General features: G+C 56.8%; 2 protein-coding genes across 2 annotated transcripts; both read right to left on the bottom strand.

Moving 5' to 3' along the window:
- Window positions 1-4,272: 4,272 nt before the first annotated feature.
- LOC103189828 lies at window positions 4,273-14,011 on the bottom strand. The gene is made up of 5 exons (XM_042344622.1): window positions 9,737-14,011; window positions 8,502-9,653; window positions 6,651-8,416; window positions 5,951-6,477; window positions 4,273-5,774 (listed from the first exon to the last, which is right to left on the bottom strand). The coding sequence occupies exons 1-5, from the start codon at window positions 14,009-14,011 to the stop codon at window positions 4,339-4,341; spliced, it is 9,156 nt and encodes a 3,051-aa protein (XP_042200556.1). The 3' UTR covers window positions 4,273-4,338.
- LOC121851133 (zinc finger protein 93-like) lies at window positions 8,349-9,701 on the bottom strand. Its single transcript, XM_042344713.1, has one exon. The coding sequence runs from the start codon at window positions 9,645-9,647 to the stop codon at window positions 8,481-8,483; it is 1,167 nt and encodes a 388-aa protein (XP_042200647.1). The 5' UTR covers window positions 9,648-9,701; the 3' UTR covers window positions 8,349-8,480.
- Window positions 14,012-16,181: the final 2,170 nt, after the last annotated feature.

Below are 16,181 nucleotides of genomic sequence, written 5' to 3'. Positions count from 1 at the left end.
CAGGAGAGAGACCGGATAAAGGTGTTCAACGTGAAAAGAGTTTCAAAAAGTCAGGGGATCTCGAGATACACCGGCGACCACACACAGGAGAAAAGACCGTGTAAATGTGTTCAATGTGGAAAGAGTTTCACACAGGCAGAGAACCTCAAGGTACGCCAGCGATTACGTACAGGAGAGACCGTGTAAATGTGCCGAATGTGGAAAGCGTTTCATATATTCGGAAGTCTTCCAGATACACCAACGATTGCACACATGAGGGAGGCCATTTGAACATAATGAATGTGGAAAGAGTTTAACGAGGAAACAAGAACTCCAAACACACCAGAGAGGGTACACAGGAGAGACTGTATAAAATGTCTCAAATGTAGGAAGAGATTTGCCATGAAGTCATAAAATGACCAATCATTTTATTTGGAGGATCGTTGGCCAGGATATTGGAAGAGAGAAAATCCCTTCTGTTTTTGATTAGTACCATGGGATCTTTAACCTCTTGTCACGGACACGATAACAACAACAACAACTTGGATTTATGTAGCGCCCTCCACGCCGGACGGCGTCTCAGAGCGCTTCGCAGTAACGGATCCCGGGGCCGAGCCGGGGGGAGGTGGGGAGAAAGGTGACAAAGGCGCTGTCGAAAAGAAAGGTCTTCAGCCGAGACCTGAAAATAGGAAGAGAGGGGACGAGCCGAAGGGAGTGAGGGAGTTCCAGAGCCTCGGAGCATAGCAGGTGACACCTTAATATTTGTGCTTTCCTTTATATTGTTGTGCCTTTTACATGGGTCGAAAGCTACAGTACAGTACGCCTGTGAGCAAACTTGATGGCTACGTTGAAAGAAAGCAATCGCACTAATGCAACGTAAGGGGTATAACTTTAAGGACATTTTCAAGCCATTGAGCGCACATAATTTACAGCCAAATATTTCTTTGGGGTCGTCATCAAGTCTGTAAGTAAAACCGATTGGGCAGGAAAACAGGATCGTTGGGATCCAGGGGTTGGAGCCGCCCAGTGAGGCATAATTCGGGCGGGAGCCACTATCATCGGATTCCTTGGGACGTCCTTCCGACGTGAAAGGCGCTGTTCAAATGTATTTTTTTTGTTGTGTTACAAGGTCTAGGAATGGTATTGGCCACTTGCGGGTGAGTATATCTGCTACAAGCCCGGAACTGCTGATCGATTTTGTAATTGATAACTTGTGAGAATATTGATTGCCATTAATTTCGGTGAATCCCTGTACACAAACAGGGAACCCATACTCAATTTTCATGTCCGATTGACTATATGTGAGTATCAAATTGATGAAACACCTCCACGTGTAAGCGATACTATTGTGCGTTGTGCGCATCTGAAAAACCCTGTGTGTTTTGCTGCTGTTCGTAGATTCTGTTTTGATGGAGAGTGTACATCACTGTTTTCCGAATAGTGAGTTTTTGTTTGATAAGATGCTGATTAAGACTGACGAACGTCTCTTCAGTTGGAATTGAACAATCCTGTGAGTGGGTCCCAAGTTTTATAACTGATCTCTGTTTAACAGCCTGGTCTCCGTATAACAGCCTGGTCTCCGTATAACAGCCTGGTCTCTTATAACAGCCTGGTCTCTTATAACAGCCTGGTCTCCGTATAACAGCCTGGTCTCCGTATAACAGCCTGGTCTCTGTATAACAGCCTGGTCTCCGTATAACAGCCTGGTCTCTGTATAACAGCCTGGTCTCTGTATAACAGCCTGGTCTCTGTATAACAGCCTGGTCTCTGTATAACAGCCTGGTCTCCGCATAAAAGCCTGGTCTCCTTATAACAGTCTAGTCTCTGTATAACAGCCCGATCTCTGTATAACTGGCCTGGTCTCTGTCCCACAAACAGTTGTGGATTGAGTGACCAAATTATTATCACTTTGAAGGAATTATTACTGCCGGAAAAGATACCCGCCAATCGACCAACAACCGGGTTCCGACTTACTGCCAGGTAAACAGATGTGTGGAGTAAGCAAACGCGGCGAATGTTTCACCCCACTGGGAATCAAACCCAGGTCCTTTCGCTTGTGGGGCAAGTGCTCCAACCACTGAGCTACAGGATTCCACTCTCAGTGGATGTAATTTGGCAGCTAAAGCGGGAGACTTTCTATTGGGATTGAGGGGAAAGGAATGGACTGGAAGATGTTGTACTTGGTGTTTTTTTTCAGTTGATTGTTCGACCAAATATTATATTTTCAAATATAAAATCAGACGGAGAGATTTGGACAGGTGTGAGAGGGAGAGAGTTAAGACAGGTGTGAGAGGGAGAGTTAGAGAGGGAGGAGGAGGGATAGAGACGTGCGAGTATGAGAGTGATAGATACCTTACCTGAATGGCCTGTGTGTGGAGTGACTACATGGATGGGACAGAGATGGGGGATGGATTGAGGCTTCCTGTACGACCATCAACTGTCCTTCATTTCCCACATCGGTGCCATGATCCGCTCGGCCTTTATCCACCTCCGCAACGTTGCCCAACTCCACCACTGTCACTCACTCACCGCAGGGCGCCGAAACCCTCATCCCCGCATTCATCTCATCCAGGCTACATCTGCGACCTCCTAACTCCCTACCAACCTCTCTGCTCCCTCCACTCAGCAGGCTCCGGCTGCTGAAACTCTGGTCCACGCCTTTATCACCTCAAGGCTGGACTATGGGAACTCTCTCCTCGCCGGCCTTCCCGGCCCTCCCTCCACACTGCAGGTCATTCAGAACTCTGCAGCTCGTGTACTGTCCCGCACCAGACACCGGGACCACATCACTCCCACCCTCGCCCTCGCTCGCCTCCACTGGCTCCCCATCCCCCAGAGGATCGAATTCAAGATCCTTATCCTCACCTACAAGGCCATTCACGGCCTCGCTCCCTCCCACCTCTCCGACCTACTATCCCCCTACCCTGGCTCCGGTCTGCTCCACGTCCCCCGCCCCAACCATCCTACCATCGGTGGCCGGGCCTTCAGCCTCTCAGCCCCGAGGCTCTGGAACTCTATCCCCCAGTACCTTCGCCGCCTCCTCCCTTTCCTCCTTCAAGGCCGGTCTCAAGACCTTTCTCTTTGACCTTCAGCCTTCAGCTCCTCTCGACTCTCTACCCCTCCTCGCTCCCTCCCTTCCCTCCCCTCACCCTGACCATTTCCCCCCAATGCTCGGGTCCCGACCCAACTTCCAGCGCCTTGGGACGTCCTCCCGACGTGAAAGGCGCTCTATAAATGGAATCTCGTCGTTGTTGTTTTAATGACTAGTTTAGGACCCCTAAGAGGGTTGTGATAATCAGTATTAGCCTTCCTTAGTTTTTCTCTTCTGTGTTTCCTGGGTACATGTGCTAATTAGCGTTAGCAAAAGTAAAGCTATATTGGCTTGACCCCCCCGCTGAGCTCAGGACCTGATAACTTTCCCTCGTTCGGTTCCTGGGTACTTGTCTTGCTCTGCTCAAGGTCACTGGCCGCTTGTGAAAGGTGGGGGCTATAACTCCATTCTCTGTGACAAAGGGGAGGCAGAGTTAGAAATACATAAAAGATGTAACTTTGGAATAGTTGGGAGTCGACGTCGAGGGTCAATGCCTCTTTCCAGTGGAATCGGGTACTTTCTACTTAACTGTATCTATGGTCTCAGTTAGAAGGATGAGCTCGGTTAGTTTGTCCAACTCTCTGGCTGTCTATTACACCACTGTGTGGGTTGTCTCAATCCAAACATCTTACACTCTCTCAGTCTTTCTCTCTCTCTCTCTCCCCCTCATGTCCTGGCTGACAGATAAAACTGCTGTGAGCTCAAAGACCCATCACCTTGACTCGGAGGCAGAGAGACAGTGCAACACTGGGTAACACTGATGGCTTGTGTGAAGGGAGTTAAGTTAAAAGCCGTGGTGAGGGTTTACAAGACGCTGTACGAGCCGGGGAGCAGAGAGCGTGGGGCGAGGAAGGAAGTACACACGGACACTTGCCAACACGCGAGCTCTTTTGTTACAACAAAATATCCACCATTTTATTTCTTGTGTCGATCACACAGTCCGAAGGCGTGTGAACTGTGCTTCCGAGCGCTTCACGGAATACACTTGAAAGTGTAGTGACTGTGTGCTTTGTGCGCAAAGTGCGGTAGGCAGCAAATTGAGCTCAGTAACGTCCCACAAACAGTTGTGGATTGAGTGACCAAATTATTATTATTATTATTATTATTTTGAAATGATTATTACTCCTGGAAAGCGATCTGCCAATCTACTAATGAGCGGGTTCCTGCTTACTGCTATGTAAACAGAGGCGTGTGTGTGGAGTAAGGAAACTTGCCTAAGGTTTCACCCTACCCAGAAATCGAGCCCAGGTCCACTCGCGTCCTCTACGCTACAGGCCTAGATGAAGCCTTTGCCCAGAGGGACACACACGTTGGTGGCGGAGCAGGCTGGACGAACTGTTCAGCTCCCGGCCACACACCAGGCAGGGAAACCGGCGAGGGGCGGGGGCATCACTACACTCCACCACGACCTGGGCATAGCGACCGGGGGCCGGGCCAGAGGCTGGGGGCTGAGAGGAAGTGGCCGTCCCCTCGCTCCGGTGCACCAGTTTGCGGTGTTTGGCCAGCGTCTCTGGCTGCCGGAATCTCTTGCCGCACTGGGGGCACCAGAACGCTCTCTCCCCCGAGTGCACACGGCTGTGTTTCACCAGGTCCGAGGCCTGGATGAAGCCTTTGCCACAAACCTGGCACGTGAAGGGTCTCTCTCCGGTGTGGACACGCCGATGCCGGAGCAGGCTGGAGGCCTGGGTGAAACGCCGGCCACACTCCAGGCACAGGAAACGGCGTCGCTCGCTGGGGACACGCTCTCTCAGGGAGTTGAGGGCTGCCTTTTCTCGGCCTCTCACACCGCCGGCTCCCGTCACACAGCCCAAGTCCAACATTCCCGGTGGCTCCAAACCCTGACTCTCAGCAATGAAGGAATCAGTAGATTCTATCCCAAAAAACTGCCCCGTCACTAGTTCATTCCTCAGCGGATTTCCCCAGCCACTGGGACCTGGGATCTTCTCATTGAGATGTGGGACATCCTCATTGGGTTGGGGGACGTCTTCATTGAGATGTGGGACCTCCTCATTGAGATGTGGGACCTCCTCATTGAGATGTGGGACCTCCTCATAGAAATGTGGGATCTTCTCATTGAGATGTGGGACCTCCTCATTGAGATGTGGGACCTCCTCATTGAGATGTGAGACATGCCCATGTGAGCCTGTGACTCCGTCACTGGGACTTGGCACCTCCTCACCCACCACTGGACACTCTTCCTGCTTCACCCAGTCCCGGAGACCAGAGACGCCTTGGCTGGTGCCTGGCTCCTCCACGACAGGGGAGACTTGCTGCTTGGCCCAGTGGCTGGGGTCTGGGCCCTGCTCCCTGGCACCCAGCCTGTCCCTCTGTGAACATGGCCCAGGGTTGCCCCAGTGGCTGGTCTTTGGGGTCAGATAGTTGCCTCCTTCCATGATGTATCGAGTGTTGGAGCTGGGTGCTGTGCCGAGAACATCCTGAGGGAGATTGAGATGGAGAGAGAGGTTCCCTGCTGCCCCTGAAGCAGCCACCCCCTCCCTTCGGTGCACCAATTTGCGGTGTTTGGCCAGCGTCTCTGGTTGCCGGAAACTCTTGCCGCACTGGGGCACCAGAATGCTCTCTCCCCTGAGTGCACACGGCTGTGTTTGACGAGGTCTGAGGCCTGGATGAAGCCTTTTCCACACACCTGGCATGGGAAGGGTCGCTCTCCGGTGTGCACACGCCGATGCCGGAGCAGGCTGGAGGCCTGGGTGAAACGCCGGCCACACTCCAGGCACCGGTGTTCTCTCTTTGTCGGTCGCCTTTGCCGGTCACTGGGCCGGGATGTGAGCGGCATGGAGCTCTGTGGTGGGGTTGCGTCCTGAACGCTGTGGCTACGCTGTCCCCGGGGTAACGGTGGTGGGACGCGTTTCCTGCACACACCAGGCTCGTTTCTGTGCCGGCGTTGGTGCTTGACCAGCCCCAGCAGGGAGTTAAAGTCCGCCCCACATCGCGGGCACCAGAACACCGGGATCCTGCTCCTGGCCTTGGGCACAGACTGGCTCTCAGCCTCTGTCTCTGACCCCTGGCCCTGGGGCAGCACCTCACTGTGCTCCTGCACCCGGGTGAAGACTGTTTCTGTCACTGCAACGGTCAGGCCAGCCTCTCCTGGCTCCAACCCCGCAGCCTGAGTGTCCTCGGCTCCGCCCTGGCCTCCACCCACCTCTGTCTGCCGCTGTATACTCTCCTCCACTTTCTCTATCACATTCCCTCCCTCTTTCTGCCGCTGTTTACCACCCACCACCTTCTCTCGGCCTCTCACACCACTGGCTCCCGGTACACAGCCCTGTTCCAAGTCGAACATTCCCAGTGGCCCCAAACCCCGACTCTCAGCATCGAAGGAAGCAATGGATTCCATCCCGAAAAACTGCCCCGTCACTGGTTCATCCCTCAGTGGATGCCGCCAGTCACTAGGGTTTGGAATCTTCTCATTAAGATATGGGACCTCTACGCTGAGATGTGGGACTTTCTCATTGAGATGTGGGACCTGCCCATTGAGACGTGGGACCTGCCCACGTGGGCCTGTGACTCCCTTACTGGGACCCGGCATTTCCTCACCCACCACTGGACACTGTTCCTGCTTCACCCAGTCTCGGAGACCAGAGACATCCTGGCTGATGCCTGTCTCCTCCCTGACAGGAAAGACTTGCTGCTTAGCCCAATGGCTGAGATGAGGGCCTCCAGGGCTGTGCTGCGGCTGTAGCTGGCTCTGGTCCCAGGCCTTAGGCGAAGGGAGGCGAGGGGGTGTTCCACCCGGTGGTGACAGCCCAGACTGCGCTCGGGGCACTTTAATGCTTGGTCTCCGCGGTGGATTCGGTGATGTCGGGAGAGCGCGGACGAAGAGCTGAGATGTTTGCCACACACCAGGCACCGGAACAGTCTCTGCCCATCGCATACCCACACTGTTTTGTGGCTGCCATTGAACCCAAAGTCTGGGTTCCTCCACACCGCCTTGGAACCGGGTGCTGTGCCAAGGAGATCCTGAGGGAGATTGAGGCGGGGTGGGAGTGAGAAGGGGAGCGAGAGTTTCCCCGCTACCCCCTGCTGGGGGGAAGCAGCCAACCCCTGCCCCCGGTGCAGCAGTTTGCGGTGTTTGGCCAGCGTCTCTGGCTGCCGGAAACTCTTGCCGCACTGGGGGCACCAGAATGCTCTCTCCCCTGAGTGCACGCGGCTGTGTTTGACCAGGTCTGACGCTTGGATGAAGCCTTTGCCACACACCTGGCATGGGAAGGGGCGCTCTCCGGTGTGCACACGCCGGTGCCGGAGCAGGCTGGAGGCCTGGGTGAAACGCCGGCCACACTCCAGGCATCGGTGTTCTCTTTTTGTTGGTCGCCGTTGCCGGTTACTGGGCCTGGAAGCCAGCGTCATGGAGCTCTGCGGTGGGGTTGTGTCTTGAACGCCATGGCTAAGCTGTCCCCGGGGTGACGGTGGTGGGAAGCGTTTCTTGCACATGGCAGTTTCGTGTTTGTGGCGGCGTTGGTGCCTAACCAGCCCCAGTAGGGAGTTAAACTCCGCCCCACAATGCGGGCACCAGAATACCGGGGCCCTGCTACTGGCCCTGGGCACGGCCTGGCTCTCAGTCTCTGCCTGCTGGACCTGGGGCAGTGCCTCCCCGCACTGCTGCACCCGGGTGAAGGCCGTCTCTGTCACGGCAACAGTAGGGCCAGTTTCTCCCGACTCCAACCCCACAGCATGAGGGTCCTCGGCTACGCCCTGGTCTCCTCCCACCTGTCTCTGCCGCTGTTTACTCTCCTCCACCTTCTCTCTGCCTCTCAAACTGGCGGCTCCCATCACACAGCCTTGTCCCAAGTCCAACATTCCTGATGGTTCCAAACACCGACTATCAGGAATGAAGGAACCAGTAGGTTCCATCCCAAAAAACTGTCCTGTCACTGGCTTATCACTCAGCGGAATCCCCCGGTCATTGGGACCTTGAATCCTCTCCTCGAGATGTGGGACCTCCCCATTCCTCTCACCCTCCGACCCGTGCAGTAGTTTGCGGTGTTTGGCCAGCGTCTCTGGCTGCCGGAACCTCTTGCCACACTGGGGGCACCAGAACGCTCTCTCCCCTGAGTGCACACGGCTGTGTTTGACCAGGTCCGAGGCCTGGATGAAGCCTTTGCCACAAACCTGGCACAGAAAGGGGCGCTCTCCAGTGTGCACACGCCGGTGCCGGAGCAGGCTGGAGGCCTGGGTGAAACGACGGCCACACTCCAGGCACAAGAAGCGGCGTCGCTCGCTTGGGACACGCTCTCTTGGGGACCTGAGGGCCACCTCCACTTGGCCTCTCACACTGCCGGCCCCGTCACCAAGCCCAAGTCCAACTTTCCTGGTAGCTCCAAACCCCGACTCTCAGCAATGAAGGAACCAGTAGATTCCATACCCAAAAACTGCCCCGTCACTGGTTCATCGCTCAGCGGATTTCCCCAGGCACTGGATCTGGGATCTTCTCATTAGTCTCTGGCTCAATCTTCACCGGATTCGTCCAGTTACTGAGATGCGGGATCTCTTCATTGAGATGGGGGATCTCCTCATTGAGATGTGGGATCTCCTCATTGAGATGTGGGATCTCCTCATTGAGATGTGGGATCTCCTCAGTCAGATGTGGGATCTCCTCAGTCAGATGTGGGATCTCCTCAGTCAGACGTGGGACCGCCTCAGTCAGATGTGGGACCTCCTCAGTCAGATGTGGGACCTCCTCAGTCAGATGTGGGACCTCCTCAGTCAGATGTGGGACCTCCTCAGTCAGATGTGGGACCTCCTCAGTCAGATGTGGGACCTCCTCAGTCAGATGTGGGACCTCCTCAGTCAGATGTGGAACCTCCTCAGTCAGATGTGGAACCTCCTCAGTCAGATGTGGGACCTCCTCAGTCAGATGTGGGACCTCTTCGTCCAAATGTGGGACCTGCTCATGTGAGCCTTTGACAACCTCACTGAGAACCTGCACCTCCTCACCCACCACTGGACACACTTCCTGCTTCACCCAATCCCTGCAACCAGTGACATCCTGACTGGTGCCTGGATCCTCCCGGACAGGGGAGACTTGCTGCTTGGCCCAGTGGCTGGGATCTGGGCCCTGCTCCCTGGTTCCTAGACTCTCCCACAGTGAAGACGGCCCAGGGCTGCCCCAGTGGCTGGCTTTTGGGGCCAGATAGTTGCCTCCTTCTGTGATGTACTGGGTGTGGGAGCCAGACGACGTGCCCAGGAGATCCTGAGGGAGATCAAGAGGGAGAGAGAGGATCCCCCCTGCACCCTTCTGGGGAGAAGCGGCCACCCCTTCCCCTCGATGCAGCAGTTTGCGGTGTTTGGCCAGCGTCTCTGGTTGCCGGAAACTCTTGCCGCACTGGGGGCACCAGAAAGCCCGCTCCCCCGAGTGCACACGGCTGTGTTTGACCAGGTCCGATGCTTGGATGAAACCTTTGCCACACACCTGGCATGAGAAGGGGCGCTCTCCAGTGTGCACACGCCGATGCCGGAGCAGGCTGGAGGCCTGGGTGAAACGCCGGCCACACTCCAGGCACCGGTGTTCCCTTTTTGTTGGCCGCCGTTGCCGGACACTGGGCCTGGACGCGAGTGGCATGGAGCTCTGTGGTGGGGTGGTATCCGGAATGCCGTTACTAAACTGTAAACTGAGTGACGGTGGTGGGCGGGTCTTGGTTGGGGCAGGGCCTGCTCCCCCCGGGATGATGAGTGGGGCTGGATGCAGGACGGGTCTTGGGGTGGGGCCCTGTCTCCCTGGGGTGACGGTGGTGTGAAGCGTTTCCTGCACACGCCAGGCTCGTGTCTATGCCGCCGTTGGTGCCTGACCAGCCCCAGCAGGCAGTTAAAGTCCGCCCCGCAATGCGAGCACCAGAACACCGGGGATCTGTTCCTGGCCATGGGCACGGCCTGGCTCTCAGCCTCTGTCTGTGCCCTCTGGCGCTGGGGCAGCACTTCACCGTGCTCCTGCACCTGGGTGCAGGCTGTCTTCATCACGGCAACCATTAGGCCATCCTCTCCCGGCTCCAACCCCACAGCCTGAGTGTCCTTGGCTCCGACCTGGCCTACGACCGCCTCTCTCTGCCACTGTTTATCCTCCTCCACCTTCTCTCTCACATTCCCTCCCTCTGTCTGCTGCTGTTTACCATCCTCCAGCCTCTCTCGAGCTCTCACACGGCCGGCTCCTGGCAGGTAGCCCTGTCCCAAGTCCAACGTTCCCGGTGGCTCTAAACCCCGATTCTTAGCATTGAAGGAACCAGTGGATCCCATCCCGAAAAACTGCCCCATCACTGGTTCAACCCTCAGCGGATTCTCCCAGTCACTGGGACCTCGAATCTTCTCATTGAGATGTGGGATCCTTTCCTCGAGATGTGGGACCTCCTCATTCCTCACACCCTCCCCCCGATGCAGCAGTCTGTTGTGTTTCGCCAGCAACTCTGGCTGCCGGAACCTCTTGCCGCACTGAGAGCACCAAAATGCTCTCTCTACTGAGTGCACACGGCTGTGATTGACCAGGTCCGAGGCCTGGATGAAGCCTTTGCCACACACTTGGCACAGGAAGGGGCGCTCTCCGGTATGCACACGCCGGTGCCGGAGCAGGCTGGAGGCCTGGGTGAAACGACGGCCACACTCCAGGCACAGGAAGCGGCGTGGCTCGCTGGGGACACGCATTCTGAGAGACCTGAGGGCAACCTTCTCTTGGCCTCTCACACGGCCAGCTCCTGATACACAGCCCTTTCCTGAGTCCAACACTCCAGGTGGCTCCAAATCCCGACTCTCAGCAACGAAGGAATCAGTCGATTCCATACCCAAAAACTGCGCCGTCACTGGTGCATCCCTCAGTGGACTCCCCCAGTCACTGGGATCTGGGATCTTCTCATTAGTCTCTAGCTCAATCTTCACCGGATTCGTCCAGTTACTGAGATCAGGAATCTCCTCAATGAGATGTGGGACCTCCTCATTCAGATGCGGGACCTGCCCACGTAAGGCTGGGATTCCCTCTCTGGGACCTGGCAGATCCTCACCCACCAGTGCAGACTCTTCTTGCTTCACCCAGTCCTGGAGACCAGAGACGACCTGGCTGGTATCTGGTTCCTCCCTGCCTGGAGAGACTTGCTGCTTGGCCAAGTGGCTGGGGTCTGGACCCTGCTCCCTGGATCCCAGTCTGTCCCTCAGTGAAGACAACCCAGAATTGCTCCAGTGGCTGACCTTTGGGGTCATACTGTTGCCTTCACCCGTGATGCACTGGGCGTCGGAGCCGCGAGCTGTGCCCAGGAGATCCTGAGGGAGATTGAGGCTGGCCAGGAGTGAGAGGGGGAGAGAGAGGTTTCCAGCTGCCTGTTCCTGGGGGGAAGCGGCTACCCCCTCCCCCCTGTGCAGCAGTTTGCGGTGTTTGGCCAGCGTCTCTGGCTGACGGAATCTCTTGCCGCACTGGGGGCACCAAAACGCTCTCTCCCCCGAGTGCACACGGCTGTGTTTCACCAGGTCCGATCCCTGAATGAAGCCTTTGCCACACACCTGGCACGGGAAGGGTCGTTCTCCGGTGTGGACACGCCGATGCCGGAGCAGGCTGGAGGCCTGGGTGAAACGCCGGCCACACTCCAGGCACCGGTGCTCTCTCTTTGACGGCCGCCTTTGTCGGTCATTGGGCCGGGAAGAGAGCGGCATGGAGCTCTGCAATGGGGGGGTGTCCTGAACGCCGTGGCTACGCTGTGGTGGGAAGCGTTTCTTGCACACGCCAGTCTCGTGTCTATGCCGGCGTTGGTGCCTGACCAGCCCCAGCAGGGAGTTGAAGTCTGCCCCGCATTGCGGGCACCAGAACACTGGGCCCCTGCTCCTGGCCTTCGGCACGGCCTGGCTCTCAGCCTCTGTCTCTGCCCGCTGGTCCCAGGGCAGCACCTCACTGCACTGCTCCACCTGAGTGAAGGCTGTCTCGGAAACGGTCAGGCCAGCCTTTCCCGGCTCCAACCCCACAGCCTGAGTGTCCTCAGCTCCGTCCTGGCCTCCGCCCACCTCTCTCTGCCGCTGTTTACCCTCCTCCATCTTCCCTCGGCCACTCACACAGCCGGCGCCCAGCACAGAGCCTTGTCCCACGTCCAATATTCCCGGTGGCTCCAAACTCCGACTCTCAGCAATGAAGGGACCTGTGGATTCCATTCCGAAAAACTGCCCATCCCTCAGCGGATTCCCCCAGTTACTGGGATTTGTGTCCGCCTCATTGAGATGTGGGTTCCTCTCCTCAAGAGGTGGGAACTCCCCATTATTCACATCCTCCCCCCGGTGCACCAGTTTGCGGTGTTTGGCCAGCGTCTCTGGTTGCCGGAACCTCTTGCCGCACTGGGGGCACCAGAACGCTCTCTCCCTCGAGTGCACACGGCTGTGTTTGACAAGGTCCGATCCCTGAATGAAGCCTTTGCCACACACCTGGCACGGGAAGGGGCGTTCTCCAGTGTGCACACGCCGATGCCGGAGCAGGCTGGAGGCCTGGGTGAAACGCCGGCCACACTCCAGGCACTGGAAGCGGCATCGTTCGCTGGGGACACGAGCTCTCGGGGAGCTGAGGGCCACTTTCTCTCGGCCTCTCACACCGGCTCTCGGCACACAGCCCAAGTCCAACATTCCTGGTGGCTCCAAACCCCGACTTTCAGTAATGAAAGAATCAGAAGATTGCATCCCAAAAAATTGCCCCGTCACTTGTTCATCCTTTAGCGGATTCCCCCAGTTACTGGGAGCTGGGATCTTCTCATTAGACTCTGGCTCAATCTTCACCGGATTCCCCCAGTCACTGGGATCTGGGACCTCCTCATTGAGGTGAGGGTCCTCCTCATTGAGATGTGGGACCTCCTCGTTCAAATGTGGGACCTCCTCGTTCAGATGTGGAACCTCCTCGTTCAGATGTGGAACCTCCTCGTTCAGATGTGGAACCTCCTCGTTCAGATGTGGGACCTCCTCGTTCAGATGTGGGACCTCCTCTTTCAGATGTGGGACCTCCTCTTTCAGATGTGGGACCTCCTCTTTCAGATGTGGGACCTCCTCTTTCAGATGTGGGACCTCCTCTTTCAGATCTGGGATCTGCCCAAATGAGCCTGTGACTGCCTCACTGGGACCTGGTACCTCCTCGGCCACCATTGGAGACTCTTCCTGCTTCACCCAGTCCCGGAGACCAGAGACGTCTTGTCTGGTGCCTGGCTCCTCCAAGACAGAAGAAACTTGCTGCTTGGCCCAGTGACTGGGGTCTGGGCCCTGCTCCCTGGCCCCCAGTTTGTCCCTCTGTGAACACAGCCCAGGCTTGTCCCAGTGGCTGGCCTTTGGGGTCAGATAGTTGCCTCCTTCCGTGATGTACTGGGTGTGGGAGCCAGATGATGTGCCCAGGAGATCCTGACGGACATTGAGATGGAGAGAGAGGCTCCCTGCTGCCCCCTCCCCTCGGTGCACCAGTTTGCGGTGTTTGGCCAGCGTCTCTGGCTGCCGGAAACTCTTGCCGCACTGGGGGCACCAGAATGCTCTCTCTCCCGAGTGCACACGGCCGTGTTTGACCAGATCTGAGGCCTGGATGAAGCCTTTGCCACACTCTTGGCACGTGAAGGGTCGCTCTCCGGTGTGCACACGCCGATGCCGGAGCAGGCTGGAGGCCTGGGTGAAACGCCGGCCACACTCCAGGCACTGATGCTTGCTGGTTCTGGCCGGTCTCCCTGCCCGCTGGGCGCTGACTGGCACAGCGCCCGCTCCGGCCTCGCCGCCCCGCCGGGCCCCGACTGCCACGGCGACCGGCGCGGCGCTCCGCCCGGCCTCGCCGCCCGTTGCCGCGGCCAAGCCCTGGGCGCTCGGCATCGGTGTGGGCGTGAAATAGGGCTCTCGTCCCCAGGGGGAGAGAGACGCCTCACCAGCTCCCGCCACGCCTGGCACCTCCTCGCCGGCTCCCCGGAAGGACTCCATAAAGCCGGGCAGACCCTCTCCCAGCTCCATGACGGTCGCACACCGTGGGCTATTGCCAGGCGCAGTCCGGTCCGGTCGGTTACCCTCCTCGGCAGGTGAGAGATGTCTGCAAAACGCGACAAGGGGCGCTCTATCAAATGCAAAGATTATTATCATTATTATTATTATTATTGCTATTATTATTATTTTAATCCACCCTTCCGCCCGGCCTGGCCTCACTCTCTGTACCGGTCAGAAAGTGGGGGGTGTGGGGTGGAGAAAATCAACGAATTGAATGCGAGTTTAAGCGATTCTTAAACTCACAAAAAAAGCAAAATTATTTTGAGTCGAAACCCCAACCCCCCAAAAAAAAACAGAACACCGGTTCCGCTCGAAACCGAATGGAAGCGCCGTCCACCTGAATAAAAATTAATAACAAAGATATTTCTTTTTTTAAAAAAAAAGAAATCCACGAGTGAAATCAGACGGAAAAAAATTAAAAAAAAAAAACACCCGAAAGGACTATGAAAAACAAAAACCTCCGAAGTAAACAATATCGCGTTTCTGCGAATTATTATTCGAAGATTTTTTTTTAAAAAAAAAGAAAAACCGAAAGGCGAATTGAAACTAAAAACAAAATAACGACGACAGCGATAAACGTCACTCACTCCCTGTTTTCTCCCAACAAAAAAAATGACAATAATAATTAATAATCGTAATAAATAATAATAAAAATAAAACCCCTCACTCGCTGCCTCTCTCTCTCTCTCTCTCTCTGCTTTCACGCTCCACTCTTGTGTATATTTTTTTCTCTCTCAACCACAGCGATAAAATAAACATCACAAAGGGATAAGACGCGGAATCCTCTCACCTCCTCGCGGAAAAGGGGGACGACTCCCCCGTGTGTGCCTCTGTGTGAGGCTAATGGCGGCTTCTCGCTCTCTCGCGCTCTCCTCCTCCTCCTCCTCAACCGCCGTAACGGTCACCAACTGCCACCAGCTGCCAATCACCCGCCCCGCCCCGCGCGCAGCCAATCACCGCTCGGAGAACGGCTGATGCTGCCAGTGAAGCCCCACCCTCCCCCACCTGAGACCCCGCCCCCGCCCCCCCGCCCTCCCGAGGAAGCGAGAAGGCGTCACATGACCGGCCTTGCCAGCGCGTCGCGTCACAGACACACACACACACACACTGGCCCCGCCCCTCGAACACGTCACTCTCACTCACACACACACACACACGCACACCGGTCCCGCCCCTCAAATACGTCACCCGCACACCGGTCCCGCCCCTCAATTTCGTCACTCGCACACCGGTCCCGCCCCTCAAACACGTCACTCACACCAATCGACCCCCCCCCCTCCTCCACCGCCACTCAACACGTCACCCTCAGACAAGCCCCGCCCCACGCTCACGTCACTCACACACCCCGGCCCCGCCCCTCACACGTCTCACACACACACACATGTCAATCACACACAAGTCTCTCCAGGAACATAGAGGGGAACTGGAGGAGGCCATTCAGCCCCTCCAGCCTGTCCCGCCCGCCGTTCCATTGGCTGCTCTGGACCTCAACCCCAATCGCCCGGCTCTGCCCCAGATTTCCTCTGCCTCCTCGTCCGCCCTGACCTCGCTGCTGCCCTCGACACCCATCGGGCTACTCTATTCTGTCCTCCTCCGCCGCCTCTCCTCTCACCTCCACCGTGAACGAACGGTTCAGATCGTACCACTCGCACCGTCTCCCCTTCACCTCCTCAAACGGCTTCTCCTGCAGCCCCCCCCCCCCCCCCCACCCCACCATCTTGAGCGGCGTTCTCCTCAGGGCTCTGTCCTCGGTCCCCTCCTCTTCTATATCCATAGGCTCCCTCTTGGTGACCACATCCGCAAACATGGGGTGAAACTTCCACGTGTATGCGGATGACGCCCAACTGTACCTCTCTGCCTCCACCCTTGACTCCTCACCTTCAAAGCCCTCCATGGTCTTGCTCCCCTCTAGGTCTTAACCCCCGCTTCCTCCACTCAGTGGGCTCCCGCCTGCTTCACGCTCCCCCGACTCCCCCGCCTCACCATTGGCGAGCGGGCCTTCTGCCATTCTGCCCCCACCCTCTGGAACTCCATCCCGCAGCCCCTCCACCTCGAGCCCCTCCCTTACTTCACTCAAGACCCATCTCAAGACGCTCCTCTTCGTCCATGCTTTCAATCTCCCTGCTTCCTCCCCCGCCCT

Source organism: Callorhinchus milii, unplaced genomic scaffold (genome assembly GCF_018977255.1).
Source record: "Callorhinchus milii isolate IMCB2004 unplaced genomic scaffold, IMCB_Cmil_1.0 Scaffold29, whole genome shotgun sequence".
Classification (NCBI taxonomy): Eukaryota; Metazoa; Chordata; class Chondrichthyes; order Chimaeriformes; family Callorhinchidae; genus Callorhinchus; species Callorhinchus milii.
This window is presented reverse-complemented; position numbering and strand designations above follow the sequence as displayed.

Bases quoted from the DNA above. Each gene is read 5' to 3' on its own strand.
- LOC121851133 (XM_042344713.1), bottom strand. From the start codon at position 9,647: ATGCCACTCGCGTCCAGGCCCAGTGTCCGGCAACGGCGGCCAACAAAA.
- LOC103189828 (XM_042344622.1), bottom strand. From the start codon at position 14,011: ATGGAGCTGGGAGAGGGTCTGCCCGGCTTTATGGAGTCCTTCCGGGGA. The intron at 6,478-6,650 runs AAGCAGGAACAG...TCCAAACCCTAG, and splicing joins CTGGTCTCCGAGACTGGGTG to TGACTGGCGGCATCCACTGA. The intron at 5,775-5,950 runs GTGTGTGCAGGA...CGTTTCACCCAG, and splicing joins CCGGCACAGAAACGAGCCTG to GCCTCCAGCCTGCTCCGGCA.